Source organism: Puma concolor, chromosome B4 (genome assembly GCF_028749965.1).
Source record: "Puma concolor isolate L17-30 chromosome B4, mPumCon1.1.hap2, whole genome shotgun sequence".
Taxonomy (NCBI): domain Eukaryota; kingdom Metazoa; phylum Chordata; class Mammalia; order Carnivora; family Felidae; genus Puma; species Puma concolor.
Window position 1 is genome coordinate 62145100 of NC_141673.1, and position 23187 is coordinate 62168286.

Here is a 23187-nt window from a genome sequence, read left to right on the forward strand (position 1 = left end):
GCCCCCAGGCATCCTGCTCCAAAGTCAAAGAAACAAAGGACCTTAACATTCTCTGCACTCCCCCCACCCCGACCCTGCCCAGCCTGTCACTCCGGAGAGGACCCAGGTGTCACACCCATCCCAGGCTCCATCCCTCCCCAGAGGACTGAGGCATCCCCCACCCTATATCAGCCCACGACCAGACTTCCTGCCCTCAGACTCAGCCCTTCCCAGGAACCCAGGCATCTTAGTTCCCAGCTTCCTCCGTCACCTCACACCGTCTTGTAGATGTCTTGTTCCCCCGGCCCTGGCTGCAGCGACACGGTAAATCCAGGAGACCCAGGGGCAGCCAGTAGGAGAGGAAGGGGCGAGGAACCGTCAAGACGCCCCCTCATGGAGCCCAGGGTGCCCGGGTTCCCCCTCCTCCCGTCTTCACCTGCTGCGGGCTCCGCCCCCGCTCCGCCTGGGCCGGCCTCTGCTCCTCCCCCGACTCCTCCCCCTGTACCCCCAGCCCGGCCAGAACGGCCCCCGGGACAGAGCGACGCGGAACCCCGGGCGCCTGGGTCCCCAGCATGATCCTCGGTGAGTGGGCTCTGCGGCTCTGGGCTCCGGGCTCCTGGGTCCCTCTCAGTAGGTCACCCCCCCAACCTCCCGGCACCGCGGTGACTGCGGCCGCCCGTCAGCGACCGGCTCCCCCTCCCCCTTCATCTGGCTCCACATCTGGGGGTCCCCTCTTCCCCTCTTCCCCACGCTGCCGTCTCCCCGGGTAATTTAGGGAGTGGTGAAGGAGAGAGCAGAGCCGAGTGAGACCCCCGCCCCATAATGAGGATATTGCGTATTCATGAGGCTCATGAATATTATATGACGGTCTACGAGAGGCTGGGGGAGAGGGCTGGTCCTGGCCTAGTGGAGTTGAGGGAAAGGTTCTGACCCGTCCCCGCACACACTCTCCCTCCCCCACCCTTAGCTCAGACACTCCGACATCCTTCTGGGCCCAGGATAAGAGGGAAAGGAGGAAGTGGGGGGCGGGCGGGGAGAAGATGGTGGGTGTAGCTTCGAGGTGTGTGTGGTGGGAGGTGGGAACCTGAGGGCTGGAGATAAGGGGGCTGGGTAGAAGCAGGGGTGGGAAACTGTCCCCGGGGCCCCTGCGGCTCGGATCCTGTCTCCGCAGCCATCCTGCCCCAACACGCCGGGACCTGCCCCGCTCTCTCCTTGCTCTGGCTGCCTGGGCCCTTCCTTCCCAGCTTCCTTCTTCTTCCTTCTTCCCCCACCCCCACCCTTGCCTTGGGCCAGGGGCGCCAGGAGACAAGGGGCAATGGAGAGAGTAAGGATGGGGGAGGGGAGCCCCCGCGGGACTCTGACAACCCTTCAGCCACAGCCACCCCATCCTCATGACCTACATCGCGAGGGAGCCCCTGGGTGGGGGAGGAGAGGGACTAGCTGTGCGTCTGGACTCCTCCTCAGCTCCAGGGGCTCCAGGCCCCTGCCTCCACAATAGTAGGCTGGCCTGCTGTGTCCTCTGACCTCTGACCTCTGCCCTGGTTGGGCCGGTTCCTGGGCCCTGTTTATGATGGGAGATGCCCCCCCACAACCGGGCCCAGACACCTGTGGTCTCCCTGCCTCCCAATGGAGGGCTTGCCCGGCCTTTGCTGGGTCCCTCTGCAGTTTGTTCTTTGGCTTCCCTTCTTTCGTCTGATCCCTGTTGACTTCCCACTAGTGGTCTTTCTCCCCTTCTGCCCTCCTTCCTCTCTCTCTTTCTCTCCTCCTCCTGTACCTCCTCACTCCTTCACCATGTTACGTCTGCCCGCTCCACCTAACACTCCACTATACCTATTCAGTGAATGAGGGAACAGAGGCGTGAATGACTGGTGCCTGCCTCCTTCCCATGAGTATCTCCAGCAAAGAAGAGACTCCCCACCCAACTATGAAGACTATTCCCAGCCTAAAGTGACCCTCACCATCACATCTGGGACTCAGGTCCCCAAAGCACAGGCCCCACATTCTTCCAACGTGTGCAATCCCTGCATGTTGGCCCCACCCTGGACGCAGGCTCCACCCTGGGCACGGGCCCCAGAGGGAGCATCGTGCTTTTCCGGAATAAACCAGTGTGAGCCACACTTGCCCTGGTCAGTGGGCTCTAAAGACGACCTCCGAGACCTGCTCAAGCCTGACCAAGACCCCACCACAGGAAAAATGCCTGGGTGTGCCAACTGGACCCCCACCACATCTGCCCGATGTGGGACAGGACACTGTAGTTAACTCCCTCCTTGTGCCCACCTACAGAGGGGCGGGAAGCCTGCTGGCCCACACGCATGTTAGCCCTCTGTGAGGAAAGGAGAGAGGGAGGAAACTGCCAGCCAGGGCTCAGGCCTTGCCCACCCCCCTCCCCCCACCCACCCACCCCGGGCCATGCCATTGTAGGCTTTCAGCTTCCAAATACTGAGACCCATTGAGTCCATGTACGTGGTGGCCCTGACCAGCAGGTGGGGCCCGGCCTACCTGCTTAAGATCTAGACCGTGGGCCCAGGTTTAAGCAGATGGTGGTTCTGGGCTCCGTTCCTTGTTCTGGGCCTTTCTTACTGTCCTCTCCAACTGGGTCCCATGGGGAGAGGGGGCATCCAAGAAGGCCCTGTCCTGTCAGGTTGGGAAGATTTCCCAGGGATCTTCCCTCTCTTCCCTTCCTGGCCACCTCCTCCCTTTAGGCCCCGCCCCCGCCTACATCCACCCTGGGGTTATTAAGGATGATGTTTTAAGTAGTTGTTCATAATCATCCCCTTGTTCCTTTAATCTTTGACTTCAAAGCCTTTCTAGCCCTCAACCTGCCTCCTGTCCAGATGAGGGAAGTCAAGGCAGAAAGGAACAGAAACATGGGATTTGGTCAAGAACCCAGGACGCAGGAGTTCAAGGCTCTCCCCTCATTCCCCAGTTTCAGGCACTGCTGGGGAGGGAGAAGAGGCCAAAAGGCCTGAAGAGAAAAAGAGATGGATTAGAGATGAGATCCCAGTCCAGTCTCCAATCCAGTTCCTCCCTTGGCTCCGGAGTCTAATTCCCCCATCTTAACCCAGTGCTGATCCAGGCTTTTCACCACCTGGGGTTAGGGCCCTAATACAACTTGCAACCCTAACGCCAACCATATATCTCGTCTCACTCTCATCCTGGCCCAACCTCCAAGACCAGCACTAACCCACAGCCCTACCCTAACACCTCTCCTGGCTCCTGTTCTTACCAGACAGGACCCCTCCCTGAGCTAGCTCAAGGCAGACACTCCCCTTCTTTACTACAAGGGCTCGAGGCCCCAGACCTGACCTAAGACAGCCAAGGGGCTGAGACTCTGACCTGGCCAAAATTTCTGGGAAAGGGAGGAAGAAAAAGACCAGATTTCAGCGGGATGGAAGGAGTTGGATGTGGCTTGGTTGTGGCTCGGTGTGAGTGGGATCAAAGGGCCTAGGGCTAGGTAGGACCTAGAAAGAGACAGATGGACATCCACCCAAGGGTCTGAGAGTTCATCCCCTCTAAAGTGCATTGGGAACTGTCTTTAATAAAGCATTTGGCAATTCCCCCACAGAGCTGGGTGGGGCTCTATCTGCTGGAGGTAATTACTCTAATGAGCTTCCCTCTGGAGTGGCCTGCCCCAGCCAGGCCCCAGCTCCTCCCTGCCCTGCCTGACTTGTGTGCCATGCAAGAACACGTGCATGCATGTGTACACACACACACACACACACACACACACGCATGCACGCACTCCAGTTCGATATCCTACCCCCCCAAACCTGCCCGAAGACCTCACCTAGTCAGATGTCAGAAGCCCTGGATTTCCTGCTTCCCCAGACCTTACTATGTACCTGCCTTTCCCTCCAATACCCCATCCCTAGTCTACCTACAAAAGTGTAGTGCTTGAAAACCCTGTCTCTGGGGCCAGACAGACAGGTTCACATCCCTCACTAGCTGTGTGACCTTGGTCAAGTAATTCCCCCTCTCAAAGCTGATTGTCCTCATTGATAAGATGAGGACTCATTCATTTAACAAACATTTATTTAGCTCCCTTTGTGGCATGCCAGCAATTTACATAGATTCAATCCTCTCAACAACTCCTTGAGGCAGTACTATTGTTCTCATTTGCCAAATGAGCTAGTTCCCCAGCTTCTGAGCAGTGGAGACAACCTCAGGGAGACGGTGTAGGTGTATGTCCAGTGACTGGCACGTAAAGAGCCTTCAAAAAGTGGCAACTATTATGGAGCGCCCGGGTGGCTCAGTCGGGTAAGCGTCCGACTTTGGCTCAGGTCATAATCTCGCGGTTCATGGGCTCTGTGCTGACAGCTCAGAGCCTGGAACCTGCTTCGAATTCTGTGTCTCCCTCTCTCTCTGCCCCTCCCCCGCTCACGCTCTGTCTCTCTCTGTCTCTCAAAAATAAACGTTAAAAAAACAAGTGGCAACTATTAGTATTGTCAGAAAAAGGGAGAGGGGACTGAGGCTTGGGCTTACCTGAAACGAGAGAGCTCTGCTTCTGCCCACTCGGCCCGTGAGCTGCCATCTGCCCCTCTCCTCGTCTCATAGCTCAGTAGACCCAAAAATGGGGAGACACACGAATGTCCAGTTACCCACCTTGCTTCCTTGCCTCACTCCATCCTCCCTCCCCCTTCCCCCCCACCCTTTTCCCTCCTGGGTTCTTGTCCTAGAGGAGAGGAGTTGCTGGCCATAGGGCACTGAATCACTGCTGTTTGTTTTCCTCCAACCCCAGGAAGGTGCAGGGACCTTCCTCTCCTTGAACAAGATGGAAGTCTGTGCTGGGACCTCCATCCCTTCTGAGTGACACTAGAGTCCTCGGGGGTTATGTAGCAGTGACAGAATTTGCAGCAGATCTTGATTTAGCTCCCAGCTCTGATACTTACAGGCTATGTGACATGAGCCAAAGTTTTTAACTCCTCTGAGCCTCAGTTTCCTCGCACGTCAAGTGGGAAAAATAGTATCAGCTACCCCCATAGAATCATAGCTGCCTCAGAGATTAAATGTGATAATACTCAGAACTCATTACCTGGCACATAGCGGCTCCATAATACGTATCTTCTTCTATTTCCTTTTCCAGAACTCATCTGTCTCTTCTGAGATGGGGGCTTGAGGGAATGGGGGCTTAAGAGAATCTAGAGCTGGGAAAAGGGTCAAGGAGCTGGACTGCTCTGGGGCGGGGCAAGTGCCAGCCCCAAACCAGCTGCTAGGGGTGGGTGCTGGGTGCCGGGGACTCTGGGAGCGCTCAGGTTTCTCTCACCATTCCTGATGCTGCCCGGGGCTCGTTAAGGCTGCCCTGGTCTGGTGTGCCAGGCTTGGGGTGGAGGGGGGGTGTTGTGCATGGGGGGAGGAGCCCTGAGGGGACAGACCAGGAAGGGGAGGTGGTCAAACTGCCCCTCAGACCATCTGTCCCTCTCTTCTCGCTCCCTTCCTTGCTCTCTGCTCTTTGTCAGTCTTTCCACCCTGGGGTCTAGCCCTGTGTCCAGCTTTTCTGCAGTCTCTTTTTTTCTCTCTCATTTCACTGTCTTCCATCTCTCCATTGTTCACTATTCTTTTCTCTCTCAGTATCTCTGTCCCTTTTCTCAATCACTTACTCCGGCTTCTGTCATTTTTTCCCCATTCTCTCTCACTCACTTTTGTCTGTCTCTTCTCTCTCTCTCTCTCTCTCTCTCTCTGCTCTCCCCCTACCCCATCTTAACTCTGAGATGGCAGAGGAGGGAATGGACACAGGGTGTACAGACCTCCAGCTGCCCAAGAGCCAAAGCCAAGCATCCTGCCCTTTCCTTCAAACCCTTAGCCCTCTAGAGCCCAAGCTTGACCTCAGGGACCCTGGCCACCCACCCTGGCAGAAGAGCCAGACCCCTCCAGACCTTTCTGGACCAGCTCCCTGCCCCCAGCTGTGCCTGAGCCCTCCCCACCCCCTCCCTCTCGCCTCCGATTCCCTAATCCCTGCTCCCCCGCCCTCCCCTCTGCCCCACTTTTCCAGGACTCTGATTGGCTGATTCTACTGACTGGACTTGGGGGGGAGGGGGCTGGCAAGGGAGGGGGCAGGGGGCAGAACCAAGGGAAGGGGACGCTGTCAGGCCCAGGCCCCTGGGGGGCCGGGGCCAGGCCACTGCCTGGGGGCAGCAGGCACCAGAAACTGAAGGTATGCAAAGGGGCAGTCTCTGTGGAGGGAGCAGGGAAGGATCCTGGGGTAGCCTCTGCCCCAGTAAGGTCAAGGGAGGACGGGGCCAAACTTGCAGCCTCCTGGCTTTGCCTTTGTTCCTGGGAACCCCTGTTGCTGGCAGGGGGTTGTTAGAGCAGGGAAGGGCAGCCAGGATTCCCTGACTGGTGGACAGCGAGGTCACAGAAGGGAGCTGGGCTGGCGGAAGCCCAGAGGGGTCCTCAGGGCCTTTGGCCTCCTCCCACTGGAGCCTGGCAAGGTTCCTCCCATGGCTCTGAGGGGAGGAGAAAAAGTTTCAGGGGAGGGTGGGTAGTGGAGTGGCTGGCCTGGACTTTCATTTCCCCTTGGGGTCAGACCCAGGCATTCCCCTTCCAGAGGCCCGGGTGGCGGTTCCTCCTGCGGTGCTGGAGCTGAACACTCTCAGGGAGACAAGGGGGTTTGGGGGGAGACAGGAAGGTTGGGAGAAGGGGCTCTGAGAATGGGGCCAGGCAGTCCACCTCCCAGGGCAAACGCCACTCACTTATCACCTACCCCCAGAGATGTCAACAATTAACTAAGAACAGCCAGGACAGATCACAGTTCTTTGGGCAGCCCGAGAGACTCAGCGGCCCTCTTCCAAATCGAGACCTCAACATTCCCCTCTGGGCAGTGGGAGGAATCACCCACCTGACCCTGTCCCCCCTGGGGTGAGACCTCGCCTTTGGGATTCCTTGGGGAAAAACAAAACCAGAAGAAGGGAGTGGCCAGAGCCGTGGGGCTCCCTGAGTCCTGCTGATCCAGCAGAGAAGGTCTGTCCTCTTCCTGGGTTTGTAAAATGCCTAAAGGTCTTGGGGGAGGGAGGCTGGAGAAGGGGGAAGTGAAAATCACCCAGAAGGGAAGGGCTGGTCTGCACTCTCCCCTGGGCCCACAGGGCACCGTGCTCCATTGCTCCGGAGCTAGCAAGCAGGGGAAGTGTGTGTGCGCATGGGGGTCACACTTCTGAGTGTGGGGGCCCCAGCCGGGGAGTGGGACAGACAGGTTTGGGTGGGGCTCCCAAGCTTCAATCTTCCTGCCCCACGTAATGTTTTCTCTGCCCTTCAGGCAGCCTGAGCCGGGCAGGGCCCCTCCCTCTGCTTCGGCAGCCCCCCATCATGCAGCCCCCACTGGACCTCAAGCAGATCCTGCCCTTCCCACTGGAGCCAGCCCCCACCCTGGGCCTCTTCGGCAACTACAACACTGTGAGTAGCAGCCTGCCTGCCCACCTTACCCTCCTGAGACCCCAGCTCCTTCCTTCACTCTGACTCACCCCTCCCTGCTTCTCCTATCTACTTCCTTATCTTGCCTTAGGACCCCATCTCCCCGGACTTCTAGTCTCTAATCAGTTACAAGCGTTGTTGGCTATCTGGTATACTATTAACAACAATAACAATAATAGCTCCTATTTGTTGAGCCAGACCCTGTGCTACATGTTTTATATGAATCATCTCACTGAGTCCACCATCTAGAGAAGCAATGAGACCCAGATGGGTGATAGTGACTACAGGGAGGTGGGAGGGGTGACAGGTGCCGAATCCAGAAGGAAGAGATAAGCAGGGTCACAAGCCTGCCTGTTTGTAAATTCTAGCTCTCTGGAACCCACAGTTGGGTGGGGAGGATCAGTGGGGTAGGGCTTAGAGGCCTGGCAAAGTTGTCTAGATTTAATACAGTATGAAATAGGGAGCCATTATCCATTGTTAAGCAGCAAAATGACTTTGTCAGAGCAGTGTTTGAGGAAGGTGATTGGGACAGCTGGATGAAAGGGAGCAGAGGCTGGAGGAGGCTGTCCCACCAAGGTGGGCCTGAACGGCAGCCTGGAAGGCCACACCGGGCCAGTGGTAGTGGCAGTGTGAGTATATAGGAAGGGGTAAAGGCAAGGGGTTTGTTTCCAAGGAAATATTCCTAGGCCATGGTGACCAACTGATATTTGGGGGTAGGGGAGAAGAGAGAGGATGAGTCAAGGCCGACTCCAAGATTCAAACATCTGTGGCTAGGAGGGAGAAGTCACCTCGACAGAGGCAAGGGTTTAGAGGAAGAAGCTGGTCTGGGGTGAAGCTGTGAAGCTCACTTTAGGACATGGCGAGTTGGTGAACCAGTGGGACATTGAGCCAAAAACGTCCAGCAGGCAGTTGGAATTTGGGTCCTAGAAAGTGGGCTAGAGCTGAAGGTTCAGGGGAAGTCGGCTTTAGTCCACGCAAATAACCCACCATCAAACCATATTCAGCTGCAAACGTGTACTGAGTATCAACCATGCAGCAGGCACTGCCATAGATGTTTCTATACCTGATCTCATTTCGTCTTCACCTCAACCCAACAAAGTAGACGTTGTTATTCCTGTTTCGCTCGGGAGGGACTAGTAACTTATCTACGTTGACATAGTATGTGCCTAAGGTATGATTTGAACCCGTAGCATCTGACTCCAAATGGAGTTCTCTTTATACCACAGCTGCTTCCTCCAAACTCCTCCCAAAGAATCCAAACCAACATCTGCACTACACTCTGGAGTTTACAAAGTATCCTTCATATCTTAGTCTTTATAGCAACCCTATAGGGTAGCTATTGTTTAATCCATTTTACAGATGAGAAAATGGAGTACTGACTATAAGCAAGGCACTGTTTTAGATAAAATAGAGACGTGAGGGTAAACACAATACGGTTCAATTTTAAGAGTTTGTGGGTTGTTTTTTTTTTTAATGTTTACTTTTGAGAGAGAGAGAGAGAGAGAGCACAAGCAGAGGAGGGGCAGAGACAGAGGGGAATAGAGGATCCCAAGTGGGCTCCGTGCTCACAGCTGGAGAGCCCGATGCGGGGCTCAAATTCACGAACCTGCGAGATCATGAGCTGAGCTGAAACCAAGAATCCGATGCTTAACCGACTGAGCCCCCCGGGCACTGCTGATACGGTCCAGTCTGGAAGGAGCTTCTATTCAGGGGAGAAATACAGAAATGTATGCAGCAATCTAGAACGCAAAACAGAGGCAGAGTTATAAATATTGTGACAGAGAAACCAATGATGGTTCAAGTGAACAAAAAAAATTTTTGAGCACCTACTATGTGCTGGGCACTGTACCAGGTGTCAGGGACACAGGACTCAGCCTGTGCTCCTGGGGAGCTCATGTTTAGTAGGAAAGATAACAAGTTAACAGTTACCCTGTAGGGTGAAAAGAGCTGCGTCAGAGGCATTTAGCTTGTATGGGAGTCCAAAGGGGTGTCAGGAAAGACTTGCTGAATGAGGTGGTGCCTAAGGGACCAACCAGAGCTGAGCAGGAAAAGGAGAACAGAGGAAAAAGGGATTCAACCCGGAGCAGGTGACATAGGATTTGGGCTTTGAAGAATTATTAGTAGGATTTTAAAAGGGGCCTTAGAGAACATTCCAGACTGAAGCAAATAGCATGAATAAGAGCTAGAAAAGAGCACTTGAGGGGGTCCAATTGATTCAGTTCGACTGGAGCAGAAGGTGCTGGGAATACTTCCCCCATCTACACACCTCATTGACGCTTGCCCTTAGGTCTCTCATCATTTCCCCCATTTTATAGATGAGGAAACACAGACCTAGAGAGGTTAAGTGACTTGCCCAAGGTCACAAAGCCAGGCAATTCGCATGGGTAGTTCAGGGTTTCTCATTCCCCCAGGGTTCATGGCTCAACTGCCTCTAGTGAGGACTAGCTATTTAAAGCCATGAGCCCTGCTAAGCTAGGAGAGTGCGGCAGGGTGTTGAGCAGCACCAGCTCTGGCATCTGACTGGCAGGATTTGAATTGACATTCCGAGAGCACTGGCTGTGTGACCTTAGGCAAATGGCTTCACTACTCTAAACCCGAATTTTACCAGATAGTAATAGTACCGACTCACAAGGCTGTTGCGAGAATCGTATTACATAATCAGAATAGCTAGCACAAAGTGGATGTCTGGTGCTGGCGGCTATGATTATTATTATGTCATTGCTATTATTTTTATTTAAGAGAGGACCAGAGAGAGAAAGGCCAAGACTCAGCCTTTTGGAATAAGCAGAATTAGGTAGTAGGAATAGGAGGAGGCTCCAGCAAAGGATGTGGGGGAGCCACTGGAGGGGGGTAGGGATGCAGCCTGGTGCCTGTAGAGTTGGAGAAGCCAAGGGAGAGAGTGTGGCGGGCTGCATCAATAGTGTCAAATTCTGCAGGGGAGTGAGGACTGCAGAAAAGCTGCAGACAGACCTTTGGCAGTACTGTGCAGCAGTTAAGTACATGGCTTTGGAGTCAGGCTGCCCAGGTTTAAATTCAAATCCCAGTTCAGCCACTTACTAGCTTATGACCTTGGGCAAATTATTTAACCTCTCTAAACCTCAGTTCCCTCGTCTATAAAATGAAGATAATAATAGTACTTATTCTGAATAGTGGTTGTGAAGATTAAATTAGATAATCCATGCAAAGAGCTCAGTACAGAGGCTGGCACATTCCAAGGGCTCAGTCAACATTAGGTGGTGGTGGTGGTGGTGGTATTATTCATGGCTAATGGATTCTGGACTAATACAATACCTCCAGATCTCTCTCCTACTGGGGCAGTTCCTACCCCTTAGACCCTTCCCTGTATTATGCTTTCCTCTGCCCTTGGACGTCTCTCATTGTCTCCCAAAGACAGCCTCTCTCTACACTCAGTCCGCTGCTTCACTCATCTCTCTGTCCTAGACGGAATGGGAGAGGGTGAGAACCAGAGATGATAGAGCGGGAATCCTAAGACCTATTCGGAGAGGATGAGGAGGTGTCTGGGGGAGGGAGCAGCTCTGCCCTCCTGCCCCTGAGCCCCCAGTGCTGCTCCTACTTGACCGCCAGAGGGCAGCAAGTGCACGAAACATAAGCTCTTTGGGAACCTAGCTGTCCAGCAGGTGGCGGGCGAGGGGAGGAGATAGGAAGAAGAGGTTAGGGACGTTGTCCCCAGTATGAGGTCGCTTCTGCTCTGGGCGCCTCTCAGCTCCACCTTTCAGAGGAATCACTGAGAGAGCAGTGCCTGACACCTAGGTACCTGGGCTCCATTTCCCATCCCTAGTAAGGGAAGTGACATGTAAAAAGGGCACAGGGGCCGTGTGCAGAGGGAACACGAGTCTGGGGGCTCGGAAAAGGGGTTGTCAACAAGGGAGCGAGGGCCAGGGTGGAAGGGATGGAAGAAAGGAGAAATGTCCGAGCTAGAGAAATAGAGCCGTCCATTAGGGTTGGTGGGGACAAGGAACCCAGCAAGGATTCTCAGTGGAGGAAGCCGAGGTCACCTGGTCAATGCCCAATCGCCGGACCGAGCAGCCCCTCACCAGGACAAGGTCTACCACCCTGGAACGAGTATCCGGATACGGACACCCTCTCCTCTCCTCTTTTCACCCTAGCCCCCCTTCCTCCTGCTCAGGCTCCCTAGCCCCGCCCCCGTCCGCGGCCCGCCCTCGGCCCCGCCTCCGGGGCGGGCTCCGGTCCCGGCCGGCACCGCCTCCCCTTCTCGGGCCGGCCCGGCCGCACAGCCCCGAGCCACCCGGGCAACGAGCGCCGCGTCCCCGGCCTGCCCGGCCCGGCCAGGCTCGGGTGCCCCGCCCGGGTCCGCCACCCCGGGCCATGGAGTCGCGGCCCCCGGGGTCCCGCAGGGTAAGCCACCCGGCCCCTCCTCTCTCCCTGGCTCCCGCCGCTGCCGCAGCGCCCCCCCACCCTATCCCCGCCCGCCCCTGGCGGGCGGGCTACCTCTCCTTTCGCCCGGTCCTCGGGTTATTTGGCCCATCCCCCATAACTGGCGCGGTCCCTGCCAATCTCTGGATCCCAGCTGGCCCCCCCAGACTACTGCCACCATACTGGATACCCCCACCTCTGCTTCTCAGATCCTTGGAGTCCCCCAAATCTTCAGACTTCCCATCAGGTCTTACATGTACCCTCAAATTACCACGCCGCTTAGATCCTTCTTATCCCATCCCGGCATCTTTCCTTTTCCCAGCATCCCTCCCCCACGAGCTTCCACCTGCTCTTTAGACACCCCCTAGCTCACTCTCTTTCCTATTTCAATCCTTCCTGTCCCTCTGGTCTTCCCATCCCCGAGATTGCACCCTCCTTCTCTTTTCACCTTTATTTGGGGGTGGGGGGGAGGATGGGGAAGTGGGGTGGTCAAACATGGGGCAGCGGTTTCCATCAGATAAAGGGCAATGGAAGGAAATATAATCATGGCCCCCTCTCCTGTTCCTGATCTGGTTTCCTCCCTTCCCTCCCCCTTGCCCTTCCTGATTCATTTTGCCCCAGCTTTAGGGAGCGATTCCCCTTCATGTCTGCTGTTGGAGGGCAGGTGGGAGAGGAATGTTTTGTGGCCCTTTCCAGGCAGTGTCTAGGCCAAAATCCCAGGGTAGGGGCTCTGGAGTGGGATGGGCTGTGGGAGATGTTGGCCTCCACCCCTCCCCAGAGAGCCCTCATCTAGGTCACCAGGGCCTCTTGACCTTGGCCTGGAGCGGCACTTCAGTGGCTCACGTTCCACCTGCACAGGGATTGGGCCCAGGAGCCCTCACCTTCAGCCTGGTGTCTCCTCAGTTCCTGGAGGAGAGGGTGGGAAGGACCCATGGCGCACTGGGTTGATACTCTCTTTCTCACCACTCCCCAACCCCTGGTTGGTGTTTATGGACTTAAACCTGAGGAGGAGTGTATGCAAGAGAAAAGGCTTTCACTCTGGAAGAGGGACCCAGGTGGGGCAGGGACCATTCTCCTGGGATGTATGTAGGCATGGTCAGCCCACAGGTCGTCCTCAGGGCACTGTGGGAAGCAGGCTGGGATGATGGGTGGGGCAGAGACAGAACCCTGGCCTCTGCTGTCCCCTCTCCATCCCACTCCTCTCTCCCTAGTGCTGTCATCGACTTAGGTTTCCTGGCCTAGATTGGGTTTCTGTTTGGGCTGAATTCCATTCCCCACCCAGCATATGAGGAAGTCCAGGGGCTGAGGAGAACCCTGGGGCAGGGGGAGGGGGTGTCTCTGCATAGGGAGGACTGACACCTGGAGACTGGGAGCTGAGAGCAGGCATCTGTCTCCCCTTTCTGATTAAAGCCTGTCTCCAACTTGGTCTGTCTTTATTTCTGCCAAACACATCATACATTCACACAGATAAACACACAGCTGAAGATTGCACAACCTGACCATTCATGGCATCGGCAAAGCCCCCGACACAGAAATGTTGATACATAAATGATGTGCACACAGCACATGACACTCCTTCACACTCCACCCATGCACAGATTGATCACAGCCTGCCCAGACACCCGCAGTCACACCCCTTCTTCCCCTGTTTGGCTTTTCTTTGAATAGGACCTGGGCTTCCAGGAGGTGAAAAGTGAGCTACTTTCTGAAAGGGGCTGCTTCCAGCCAAGGGCAGGCCAAGAGATGGACACTTGTCAGCCAGACGAGTCATCTGAACTTGGTCATGGCTCCCGCCTCTACGTCTACCAAATGAGGCAGCCCATGTCACAGGGGTGCTAAAGCCCCCTTCCAACCAGCCAGTGAGACTACTGGGGAGAGCCAGGATCTGTGGACTTTCCAGATTCCAGCCCCCTTCTCCCTGCTTCACATGCCTGTCTCTCACCAGTGTCTTACTGGGAACCATGAAGACCTGAGCATAGGGGAGGGCCGCAGCTGAGGAGCTAAGGACCCCTCGGGTCCCAGAAACTATTTTTCACTTGATCCTTCCACCGGGAAGACCAGGCTTCAGTTCTAATTTCGTTCTGTTTTTATGAGAGGTCCCAGCCATCACCCAATCCTCTTCAGCCTCGGGTGCATTCCAGTCTCGCCTCTCCCTGGCTGCCTAGGGGGCCAGAAGGGAGGAGGACTGTGCAGGGAGGCAGTTTTCATGCCTCTAGGCCCCTGGCTTCATCCCTTGATAGCTGAAGGCCTCAGAGAGAAACTCCCATCCTCTCCCTTCCTCATGTGAACTCTTGGCAGGAGACTGCAAAGACATCTGCTGACCCAGGGTGGGGGCAAGACTGTTCCTAATCACGCCCAGCCCCACAGCTCTGCCCCAGAAGCCCTGTGATCAAGGGAGGAAGAGTTCAGAAGATCTCTCCACTGCCTCAGGCCAGCCCAGCTTCTTAGGTCCTGCCCCCCTCCCCAACCCCCATTATTCACTACAGCCATGTGCTCTCTCCTGAGTTCTTTTACTCCCTTTAGACCTGCTGCCTTAAAGAGATCTAGGGAGTATGTTAGGGCAACCTGGGACCCAGAGATGGGAAGCTGGGAATGTCTGTCCCCTGGGACCAAACGCTTGGCTTGGTAGACATCTTGCCCCGGAGTGGGTCCAAAGAGTCCAGAGGCCTCAGCTGAAGGCCATAGGATCTAGGGTGCTTTGGGACTTCCCATCAGTGGGCCTTTGGTGGGTTGGCCGAGCTGTACATCAAAAAGGCAGAGTTGGATCTTCATGGTATGATGAACTGAGACAGCAGCCCAAGTTCAAGTACCAGTTTTGCTATTAACTGGTCGTGTGACCTTGGGCCAACCACTTCTATTCTGTCAGATGGGGGCACTGGGCCAGTTGGTCTCTCAAGGCCCTTCTAGTAGGGTGAGGATTGGGCTTGGAGGGGATCAGGGGACTGAGGCTCAGAACCCTCAGGCAAACTGAGGGATAGGGACGAGGCTCTGAGCCCTTTGGTTCAACCCAGCTGCAACCAATGTGGGGGATGATGGACATAAGCTTGTGCTGGGGTTCCTGGCTCACCCCAGCCTGCCTCCGCAGATGGACCCTGTGCAGAAGGCTGTGCTCTCCCACACTTTTGGGGGACCCTTGCTCAAGACCAAGCGGCCCATCATTTCCTGTAATGTCTGTCAGATCCGCTTCAATTCGCAGGTAAGAAGACTTGCTGCTCCAAATGGGTGGGGCAGCAGTAGCCTGGAGATCTCGGGAGAGCAGAGGGCAGAGGAGCTCGGGGCGAGGGGGGGGGGAGGCAGAGATAAAGGGGATATCGGGAAGAGCAGGGAATGGGGACACTGTAGGAGGGGCAGGGGCGGATGGAAGGCACTTGAGAGGGACAAGCGGTGGCTGTAATTTCAACGTGAAGTCGGCCAGTCCTCTCAGGTTGACCCTTCCCTCCCTTGGGGACTGAGGCATCCCTGGCTCAGAATTTCCTAGAACACAGGTGGCCATCATGTCTGGGTGCAAGAGTGGCCTCTGGCCCACTGGTCCTTGGGCACTGGGCTGAGTTAGGTCATTGACTCCCCTGCAGAGCCTGTGCCCTCCGGGGCCTCTGCTAAACTCCTCCCCTGGTCCACCCACTTCACTCTAACCTGGCTTCCTCCTCTGTCTGTCCTTTCCCGTGGGGGACTTTCCATGGAGAGAAGCCACCCAAAACGCAGAACCTAGGTGTCCCGCCTCCCAGCTGTCCTGTCCTCCTTGTGAGGCTCCCTCGGGACTTCTGTGTGGGTCTAGAGGAGACTTTGTGGGGGGCAGGTTCTGAGAGCTTTTGGAGAAAAACAGCAGAGCCTCATTCTGCTGAGTAGGGGGAAATAAAGCACGTTCTGTTTCTCTACCCAGTCCACACGCGCGCGCGCACACACCCACCATGCTGCCAGGCTCCGCACACCACTGCCTCACCCCTGGGGTATCAGTTTTCTTTCCCTACCTATCCATACTTTTTATTTCTACTCTATCCCTGTCTGGGTGACCTTGTGGCTCCAGAACTGTATGTTCTAGGCAGGAGGTGCACGTGGGGGTGGGGGTGGAACCAGGACCAACCCAGCTTTAGGCCTCTCGGTTACCTCAACCCCAGGCATCCCCTCTCCCAACCCTGGCTTCACTCCCTGGTGGAGGGTGGAGGACTAGAGGGGCAGGGGGCCAATAGTAGGCAGCCCTCCACTTCCCTCCCCCACCAAGTGGCTCTGTTTTGACAGCTGTCTCTGCTGCTGTCTCTATCTCCAGAGCTGGGCTTGGGGCCAGGGTCCTCCAGGGTGTCCACAGAGGCTTCAGGAAAAATGAGAACCAGGGGGGAGTAGTCAGGGTAGGGCCCAGGCCTCAGGGCTCTTGGGACTCTTAGCCTGAGTGTAGAAGCAGTGCAGCCTGGATCCAGAGGCCGGGAGACACGACACACGCATAGAAGGCCAGGGGGCCAAGAGACTGCTAGCTGGCTGGATTGCTGGTCCCCTCCCATTTAGAATTCTATTATAGGTTGGGGTAACCCTCCCTCACCCAAAACTAGGTGAGAAGCCTGAGTCAGCAGCCAGGCCCTGGGTGTGGTGGTAGGGTGGAGTCTGGGCTAGGTGAGGATCCAGGTTCCCAGCAACTCAAGGTTGAGAAGCTAGTCTGAGCCCCAGGAAAAACCAGGGCTCCTCGGCATGGCTTTACATCCCACTGCAGCCTCCTGAGACCACCCCGAGGACCTGAAGGAACTCTGTGGGGAGCATGGTCGGATGAAAGGTGATCTCAGATTCCCTTTTTTTCTTTCATCCCTAAAGAGCCAGGCTGAGGCACACTACAAGGGTAATCGCCACGCCCGAAGAGTCAAAGGCATCGAGGCTGCCAAGACTCGAGGCAGGGAGCCTGGCGTCCGGGAACCTGGAGACCCAGCTCCCCCAGGCAGCACCCCCCCAAATGGGGATGGCGTAGCCCCCCGTCCAGGTGTGTCTGAATACCCCAACATTGTTCAACTGCTCTTGTCTCTGTTCTTTGCCCGCTTCCCAGAATTCTCTGCTTTCATCTCTCTCTTCCTCAACACCCCCCCCCACCCCTACCCAAGGTGAGTCCTGGAGCCAAACACAGTGATACAAAATTTCCATCCTGTCACCCGTACTCCCGCCCCAGCTCCTCTCAACAGAGTCCCCACTGTCTGTCCTCCCCACCGCCCAGTGACTCAGAGAGGGGCTAGGGTGAGGCCACCTGGCAAACTTCCTCAAGAAAAAGGGAACCATCAAATCTAGGGAGAGGCCTCTTCATCTTGGGGAGAGGGACAGGGAGGGAATCAGGATATCTGAGGGCCTGCCCACTGGGCTTCCCCTTGGGGAGACTGAGAGCTCAGGACACTCAAGCAACACCCCGGATGATCTTGGTTGATCTTTTGACCTCTCTGGCCCAGTCTGCATCCTGGGAGTGAGACCTTAAGATCTTGGAGGTCTTTCCCAGGTTTACAAAAAGCAACTCTGAGACTTTCTCCCTCATGGCTGGTGGCCATCTTCAGTCCTACTCCCAGCCAAGAAATTGGAAGGAAGGAATATCAAGACAGGAGAATATGAGCCCCCCTCATGCTGGGATTGCCACATCAGATATCAGTCATGATCAACTCCAGAAAGACTGAACATCCCCATTTCCTCCTTATCCTTGCCTGTCCTTTCGGCCCCACCCCAAGTAGAATGAGAACCAGGCATCCACATCAGCAGCTTGGGAACCAGGATCCCACTGTCAACGCGCACACACACACACACACACACACACATACATACGTCCCTCAGGGATGCACAGATAGGGCAGGCAGGTGAGCTGAGTTCTAATTGTGCTCTGGCTGCTCTTAGCCTGGTCACCTTTTTTTAACTTGGCAACATCTCTGCGAAATGGGGATGACTCTGATAGTGGTGGTGGTAGATAACATTTCATGTTCTGGGTGCTTTATGCGTATTACCTCATTTAGTTAGTTCCGACAGGATATCTCTAAGGAGATAATGATACCTGCCCTACTTTTGTAAACCACGAAGCCCTGTCCAGTTTGAGACGTGGGTGTGCTATCTGGATCGGAATGGAGGTCAAGGATGTCAAACGAGTAAGAGAAATAAAGGGAAAGATCACAGGATGGACAAGCAAAGGGACACGTGCAGGGGTCAGGAGGTCCCTTGCTGCCAGTGCCCCACCCCCACTGCCTGCGGTCTCACAACCCGGAAACTGGATCGGCTGCTGGAGCAAGAATGGGAGTGCTAGAGTTTCCCCTGTACAGAGGCCAGAACCCAGCGCTGAGGCCTGGGGCCTGTGCATCTTTAATCAAGCCATGAATTATAGAGCAGCCTGCATCCCTGTTCCCTCTCCAGTTCTGCTGTTTCTGTTTCCCTTTTGCCGTGTCTGCGACTGTCTCTCTCGACCTCTCCTCACGCTGCCTCTGCCCCTTCCTAGAGCTCTCTGGCATGCCTCCCTGGGGACTGGGCAGGACTCTGGGAAGGGGCTGGCCAGGCAGGAAGCCCAGGCTGGCTGGCAGGCACTGAGGGGTGAATCCTTGTTCCATGCCTCTCCCCAGGGCTAGGCTGGCTGCCAGCTTCAACCTGAAGGGGAAGCCACTGCGGCTGGACCCCTCAACCATTCCCAGCTTCTCGAGAATGGGCCAGGCACTGGAGCCTCACACCCAGCCTGCAGCAGCTAGACCACATCTGGCTCGGGCCCAGGGCATGAGAGCATGCATGTTGTCACAGGGTGGGGACTCCTGGGCCCTTGCCCTCCAGGAAATGGGGGTGGGTTTCCTCCACATAAAGAATCTCCTCCAAAAACCATCTGAGGTGACCCCTATGTTTCTCCCCCCACAACAGTCTCCATGGAGAATGGACTGGGTCCAGCCCCAGGATCCCCAGAGAAACAGCCTGGCTCCCCATCCCCTCCCAGCATTCCGGAGACTGGTCAGGGTACAACCAAGGGCGAAGGGGGCACTCCAGCCCCAGCTTCCCTGCCTGGAGGCAGCAAGGAAGAGGAGGAAAAGGCCAAGCGGCTGCTCTACTGTGCCCTGTGCAAGGTGGCAGTGAACTCCCTGTCCCAGCTTGAGGCTCATAACAAAGGTAAGGACTCTCCCACCCCGACCCCTATTCCCCTATCCTCAGCCCACTCCTGCTCCCCACCTCTAATGCCCCTGGCTTCCAACATCCGGGCCCCTCCAAGACTCACCAGCCTATCTCCCTCCCTAATCATCTCCCACTTACTTCTTCAGTCCCCCCCTCTGCTTAACTCCTCGACCTGTGACCCTCCCCTGACCTACCTTGTGTTTGGGGGTGTCCCAAGGGGATTGGAAAACCCCCACACTTGATGCTTCCCCCTATTTTAATTGGGAAGGTGGGTATTTGCTGCCGAGGAGGCCTGGAGAAGTCTTCCTCCACCCCTTACCTTCTGCCCTCTGTGGGCCCCAGGTACTAAGCACAAGACAATTCTGGAGGCCAGAAGTGGGCTGGGCCCCATCAAAGCTTACCCTCGTCTGGGGCCCCCCACTCCTGGGGAACCAGAGGCCCCTGCCCAGGACCGAACCTTCCACTGTGAGATCTGCAATGTCAAGGTCAACTCGGAGGTCCAACTGAAACAGGTGGGTCCAAGGCCTTTCCTGGGAATTCTAGGGAGCTCTACTCACAAACAGGGAGCTTGGGTGAGGGCGCTTCTCTCAGGTCCTTTCCTTGGGACCACAGAAGGGGCGGGGCCAGGTGTTTTGGGTGTGCCTACCCGCTCGTCGGTTACTCCTTTCCGGGTGGCTCACAGCCCCTTACCCACTGCCCCTCCCTACCCACCCCCACCCCCACCCCCACCCCGCAGCACATTTCCAGCCGGCGGCACCGAGACGGCGTGGCCGGGAAGCCCAACCCGCTGCTGAGCCGTCACAAGAAACCTAGAGGCGCGGGGGAGCTGGCGGTGAGGCCTGGGCGCTGGAGAATTCGGCAATTGGGGGACCGGAGCTGGGAGGAGAAGGGGACGCGGGCCGGTACGGGGAGGGGTGGGGTTTGCGGGCCGCAGAATGACTCCTCGGTCTCCCTTTCCCCGCCCCTCTCCCCGCTGCAGGGCACTCTGACTTTCTCCAAGGAGCTGCCCAAGTCCCTGGCGGGAGGCCTGCTACCCAGCCCCCTAGCGGTGGCTGCGGTGATGGCAGCTGCAGCAGGCTCCCCGCTGTCCCTGCGCCCGGCCCCAGCCGCACCTCTTCTCCAGGGACCGCCGATCACCCACCCCCTGCTCCACCCGGCACCCGGGCCCATCCGAACTGCGCACGGACCCATCCTCTTCTCCCCCTACTGACCTGAACCCCGAACCCCCTCCCATTCAACACCTCCCCCCCCACCTCCAGCCGGGACCCAGGCCTCCGGGCTCCAAGCCTGCCCCTACTCCCGGCACTCCCTGAATGATCTCTCTCTCTCCTTCCCCCCCACCCCGAGGTACGGGGTTCCAGGAAAGGGGAGGGGTAGCGGGGGAGGGGGGCTTCAGAAGGGGGGGAACACCCCAGATCTCAGGGAACCCCGCCCCCTGCCCTTCCCTCTCCCCTAGAAAAGGGGGGGCCGTCTCACCCCCGAGCCCCCTTGGAGACACCCCCCCTCCCAAAAGCCATGTCCATTCAGCCCTTCCCCCCCAAACCTAGCACAAAACGGGGTTCACAAGCCATGGTCGGAGTCCGGGGGGCAGAAATGGATTTTTCTTGGCAATAAGCGGACTCTGGGACTCCGGCCCCTGCCCCCAAACTGAAGCGCTTCCGTGAACACCCCCATCCTCCGCAGGGGGAGGGGAGCAGGCGGGATCCTGGGTCCCTCAGAAGCACTTTGGTTTTACCGCCTGCAACCTCACTGTGCCCGCCCCGCACCATGCCCCAGCCCCAGGTCTAGCTGGGCCCATCATAGGGGGCAGCACTTGGGGGCATCTCTGGCACTTGGGTGGGACCAAGTAGATGCCCCTACAGACCCTTCCCTCACCTTCTTCCTCCCCAGTCTGGATTCCATTCTTTTCACCAGCACCCATCGCCCAAGGGGTACCGAGGGGGGCAAGGGGTGTCCAGTCCGAGCCCACCCCCGCCTCGCCTTCCGCAAAACTGTGAGCAAAAAGCAATAGAAGCCTCGCCCCCGCCCCTCCCCTTTCCGCAGGATTCGCTGAGTCTGTAGCCTTCCCCGTCCCAGCTCCTAGACCTCATGGCTGTCCCTCCCACCAGACACCTCCACTGCACAACTCGGGCGGGGGCGTGACCTCCCTCCCCCCACCCCACCCCTCTGTGGTTTCCGTATCGTCAGCCCTTCTAGCAGCCGACACGGGAGAGGGACGGGCCCCCACTGGCCTTCCCGTCCCCATCAACTCTTTCTGCTTGACAATGTAGCAACCCCGGCCCCCCACCCACGTCTTCCCTTTTCCTTCTCCCCGACAATAAAGTCTGGATTCGTTGCCCTCCGTCCCCCAGACTCAGACTCTCAATCTTTGCCCGCCGATATGGGAGCTCTTCAACCGGAGATCTGTCTGCATGGTGAAGGGTAAGGGTACACGGGAAAGGGGGCCTGAAGGAGGGGTCCGGAAAGACGGGGGTGGGAGAAGGCAAGATCCAAAGCCTATGCAAGGCGAGCAGAAGCTCCCAATATCACTCACCCCCACTCCCGCCCAGATCTAATGTAAACTTGGGCCCTGGGGAATCATTTCCAGTCCAGGTCTCAAGACTGTAGCCGGACTGTAGCCGCGGCAGTTGAGAATTCTCCACGACTCCACCACCAGGCGGCGCCAACGACATGGAAACGGAGTCTCCCCTAGGCTAAGACGCTCCTGTGGCACATGTGTCTCGAGATTCTGGAAAACAAGTTTAGATCCAGCCTCAGACAAAGGAAAGAATCCGGGCTTTTGTGCCTCTGATGGGAAACTCACGCCAGGAACACGCAAGGCATGGGAAGACGCTGGGACAGGGACTAGGCATCTGAGCTCTAGGCACTGCTGGGCCCCATATAGTGACCTTGAGTTAGTCCTTCCCCTCACTGGACCTCAGTTTCCCCATATGCAAAATGAACAGCTTTGGGTCTCTTAAAAGTTCATTGAGACTTCATGTTCCAAGACTAAAGAACTGAGGCTATGCCATTTACAGATATGCAGGTATGCTAGAACACCTTCTCCTCTGGGTCCCCTACAGGTCTGTGGGACAGAGACGTGCACTCTGTTCAGCAGCCTGGCACATGATGTGGGGGAAGATGTTCTTTATTATCTCCAGAATTCAGCTCAGTCACACTCCCAAGAACAGTTCTGACTCTGTAACCCCTTCCCTCTAGCCCTGCTGGGTGGCAAGAAAGAAAGAAAGAAAGGCCAGACCAGAGCCCAGCATCTTCCCAAGGGTCCCCCTGAATTGCATCTCCTTTGCTCACTTCCCCCCTCTACCCACTTCCAGTTTTTCAGAGGAAAGGGGGAGGGAAGGTGAAATAAAGATTGTTAAAGAGGAAGGAAAGGGAGGGGCTCCGTCAGTTAAGTGTCCCGCTTGTAGCTCAGGTCTCGATTTCTCCTTTCCTTGGAGCTGGCTTGGGATTCCCTCTCTCTCTCTCTCTCTCTCTCTCTCTGCCCTTCCCCCACACTCTCTCTCTTTCTCAAAATAAATAAATAAATAAATAGGGGCACCTGGGTGGCTTAGTCAGTTCAGCATCCAACTCTTTAAAAAAAATTTTTTTTAAGTTTATTTATTTATTTAGAGAACCAGCAGGGATAGCGTGGGGGGTGGCAGGTGCACAGGAGCCATAGCAGGCTCTGTGCTGACAGCAGAGAGCCGGATGTGGGGCTCCAACTCACAAACTGTGAGATCATGACCTGAGCCTAAGTCGACCTGAGTCAAAGTCAGATGCTTAACCTGTTGAGCCACCCAGGCACCCCAAGCACACATCTGACTCTTGATTTCGGCTCTGGTCGTGATCTCAGGGTCTGTGAGATAGAGCCCTGCATTGGGCACTGTGCATGGATCCTGCTAGGGATTCTCTCTCTCCCTCTGCCCCTCCCCTGCTCATTCCCTCTCTCTCTCTCTCTGTCTCTCAAAATAAGTGGACAAACATTTTTAAAAAATAAATAAGTAAACAGACTTAAAAATATTAAAAAAGAGAGACAGAGAAGGAAAGGGAAATAGGGGCCTCCTGGGTTTGTCAGCTATGAAGTTGGGGGTGGGAGTTCACTGTGGGTTTAGAAATGGAATCCAACAAGTTTAGGATGGTTAGGTGTTTGTGTTTTGTTTTTTCAGGCCATCTAGCTTAAAAAAAAAAAAAAAAAGCAGAGACTGGAGATCCAGAAGTCCAAGTCCAAGAGGCAAGAGTGGTCTATAAGAGAGAGGGTGGAGAAAAGCAGGGGCTGGATCACACGTGGGGATAGAGATGGAGGCTAGAAGAGACTAGAGTGAGGAGGGCTGAGATACATAC

At 56.1% G+C, this 23187-nt stretch overlaps 1 protein-coding gene and 1 long non-coding RNA gene across 7 annotated transcripts in view; one reads left to right on the forward strand and one right to left on the reverse strand.

Moving 5' to 3' along the window:
* The window catches only part of LOC147579119 (uncharacterized), a 15487-nt gene extending 10900 nt beyond the window's left edge, over positions 1-4587 (reverse strand). Inside the window, exon 1 of the long non-coding RNA XR_015253564.1 lies at positions 4462-4587. This is a non-coding gene — a long non-coding RNA (uncharacterized LOC147579119). The remainder of the gene's footprint in view (positions 1-4461) is intronic.
* Positions 288-21212, forward strand: ZNF385A (zinc finger protein 385A). 6 transcript variants are annotated; one of them, XM_086713179.1, is made up of 8 exons: positions 288-561; positions 7229-7365; positions 14864-14974; positions 16576-16738; positions 18622-18864; positions 19210-19379; positions 19604-19699; positions 19847-21212. In XM_086713179.1, exons 1-8 carry the CDS (start codon positions 552-554, stop codon positions 20075-20077), a joined length of 1161 nt encoding a protein of 386 aa, XP_086569305.1. In that variant the 5' UTR covers positions 288-551; the 3' UTR covers positions 20078-21212. The 6 variants fall into 6 exon arrangements, with proteins under 6 accessions (XP_086569305.1, XP_086569306.1, XP_086569307.1 ...); XM_086713180.1 differs by lacking the exon at positions 288-561 and adding an exon at positions 6034-6130; XM_086713181.1 differs by lacking the exon at positions 288-561 and adding an exon at positions 6583-6936.
* Positions 21213-23187: the final 1975 nt, after the last annotated feature.

Excerpts from the sequence above, each read along its gene's own strand:
- ZNF385A (XM_086713179.1), top strand. Across the intron at positions 7,366-14,863 it reads TCTTCGGCAACTACAACACT|ATGGACCCTGTGCAGAAGGC; the intron begins GTGAGTAGCAGC and ends CTGCCTCCGCAG. Across the intron at positions 18,865-19,209 it reads GCTTGAGGCTCATAACAAAG|GTACTAAGCACAAGACAATT; the intron begins GTAAGGACTCTC and ends TGTGGGCCCCAG.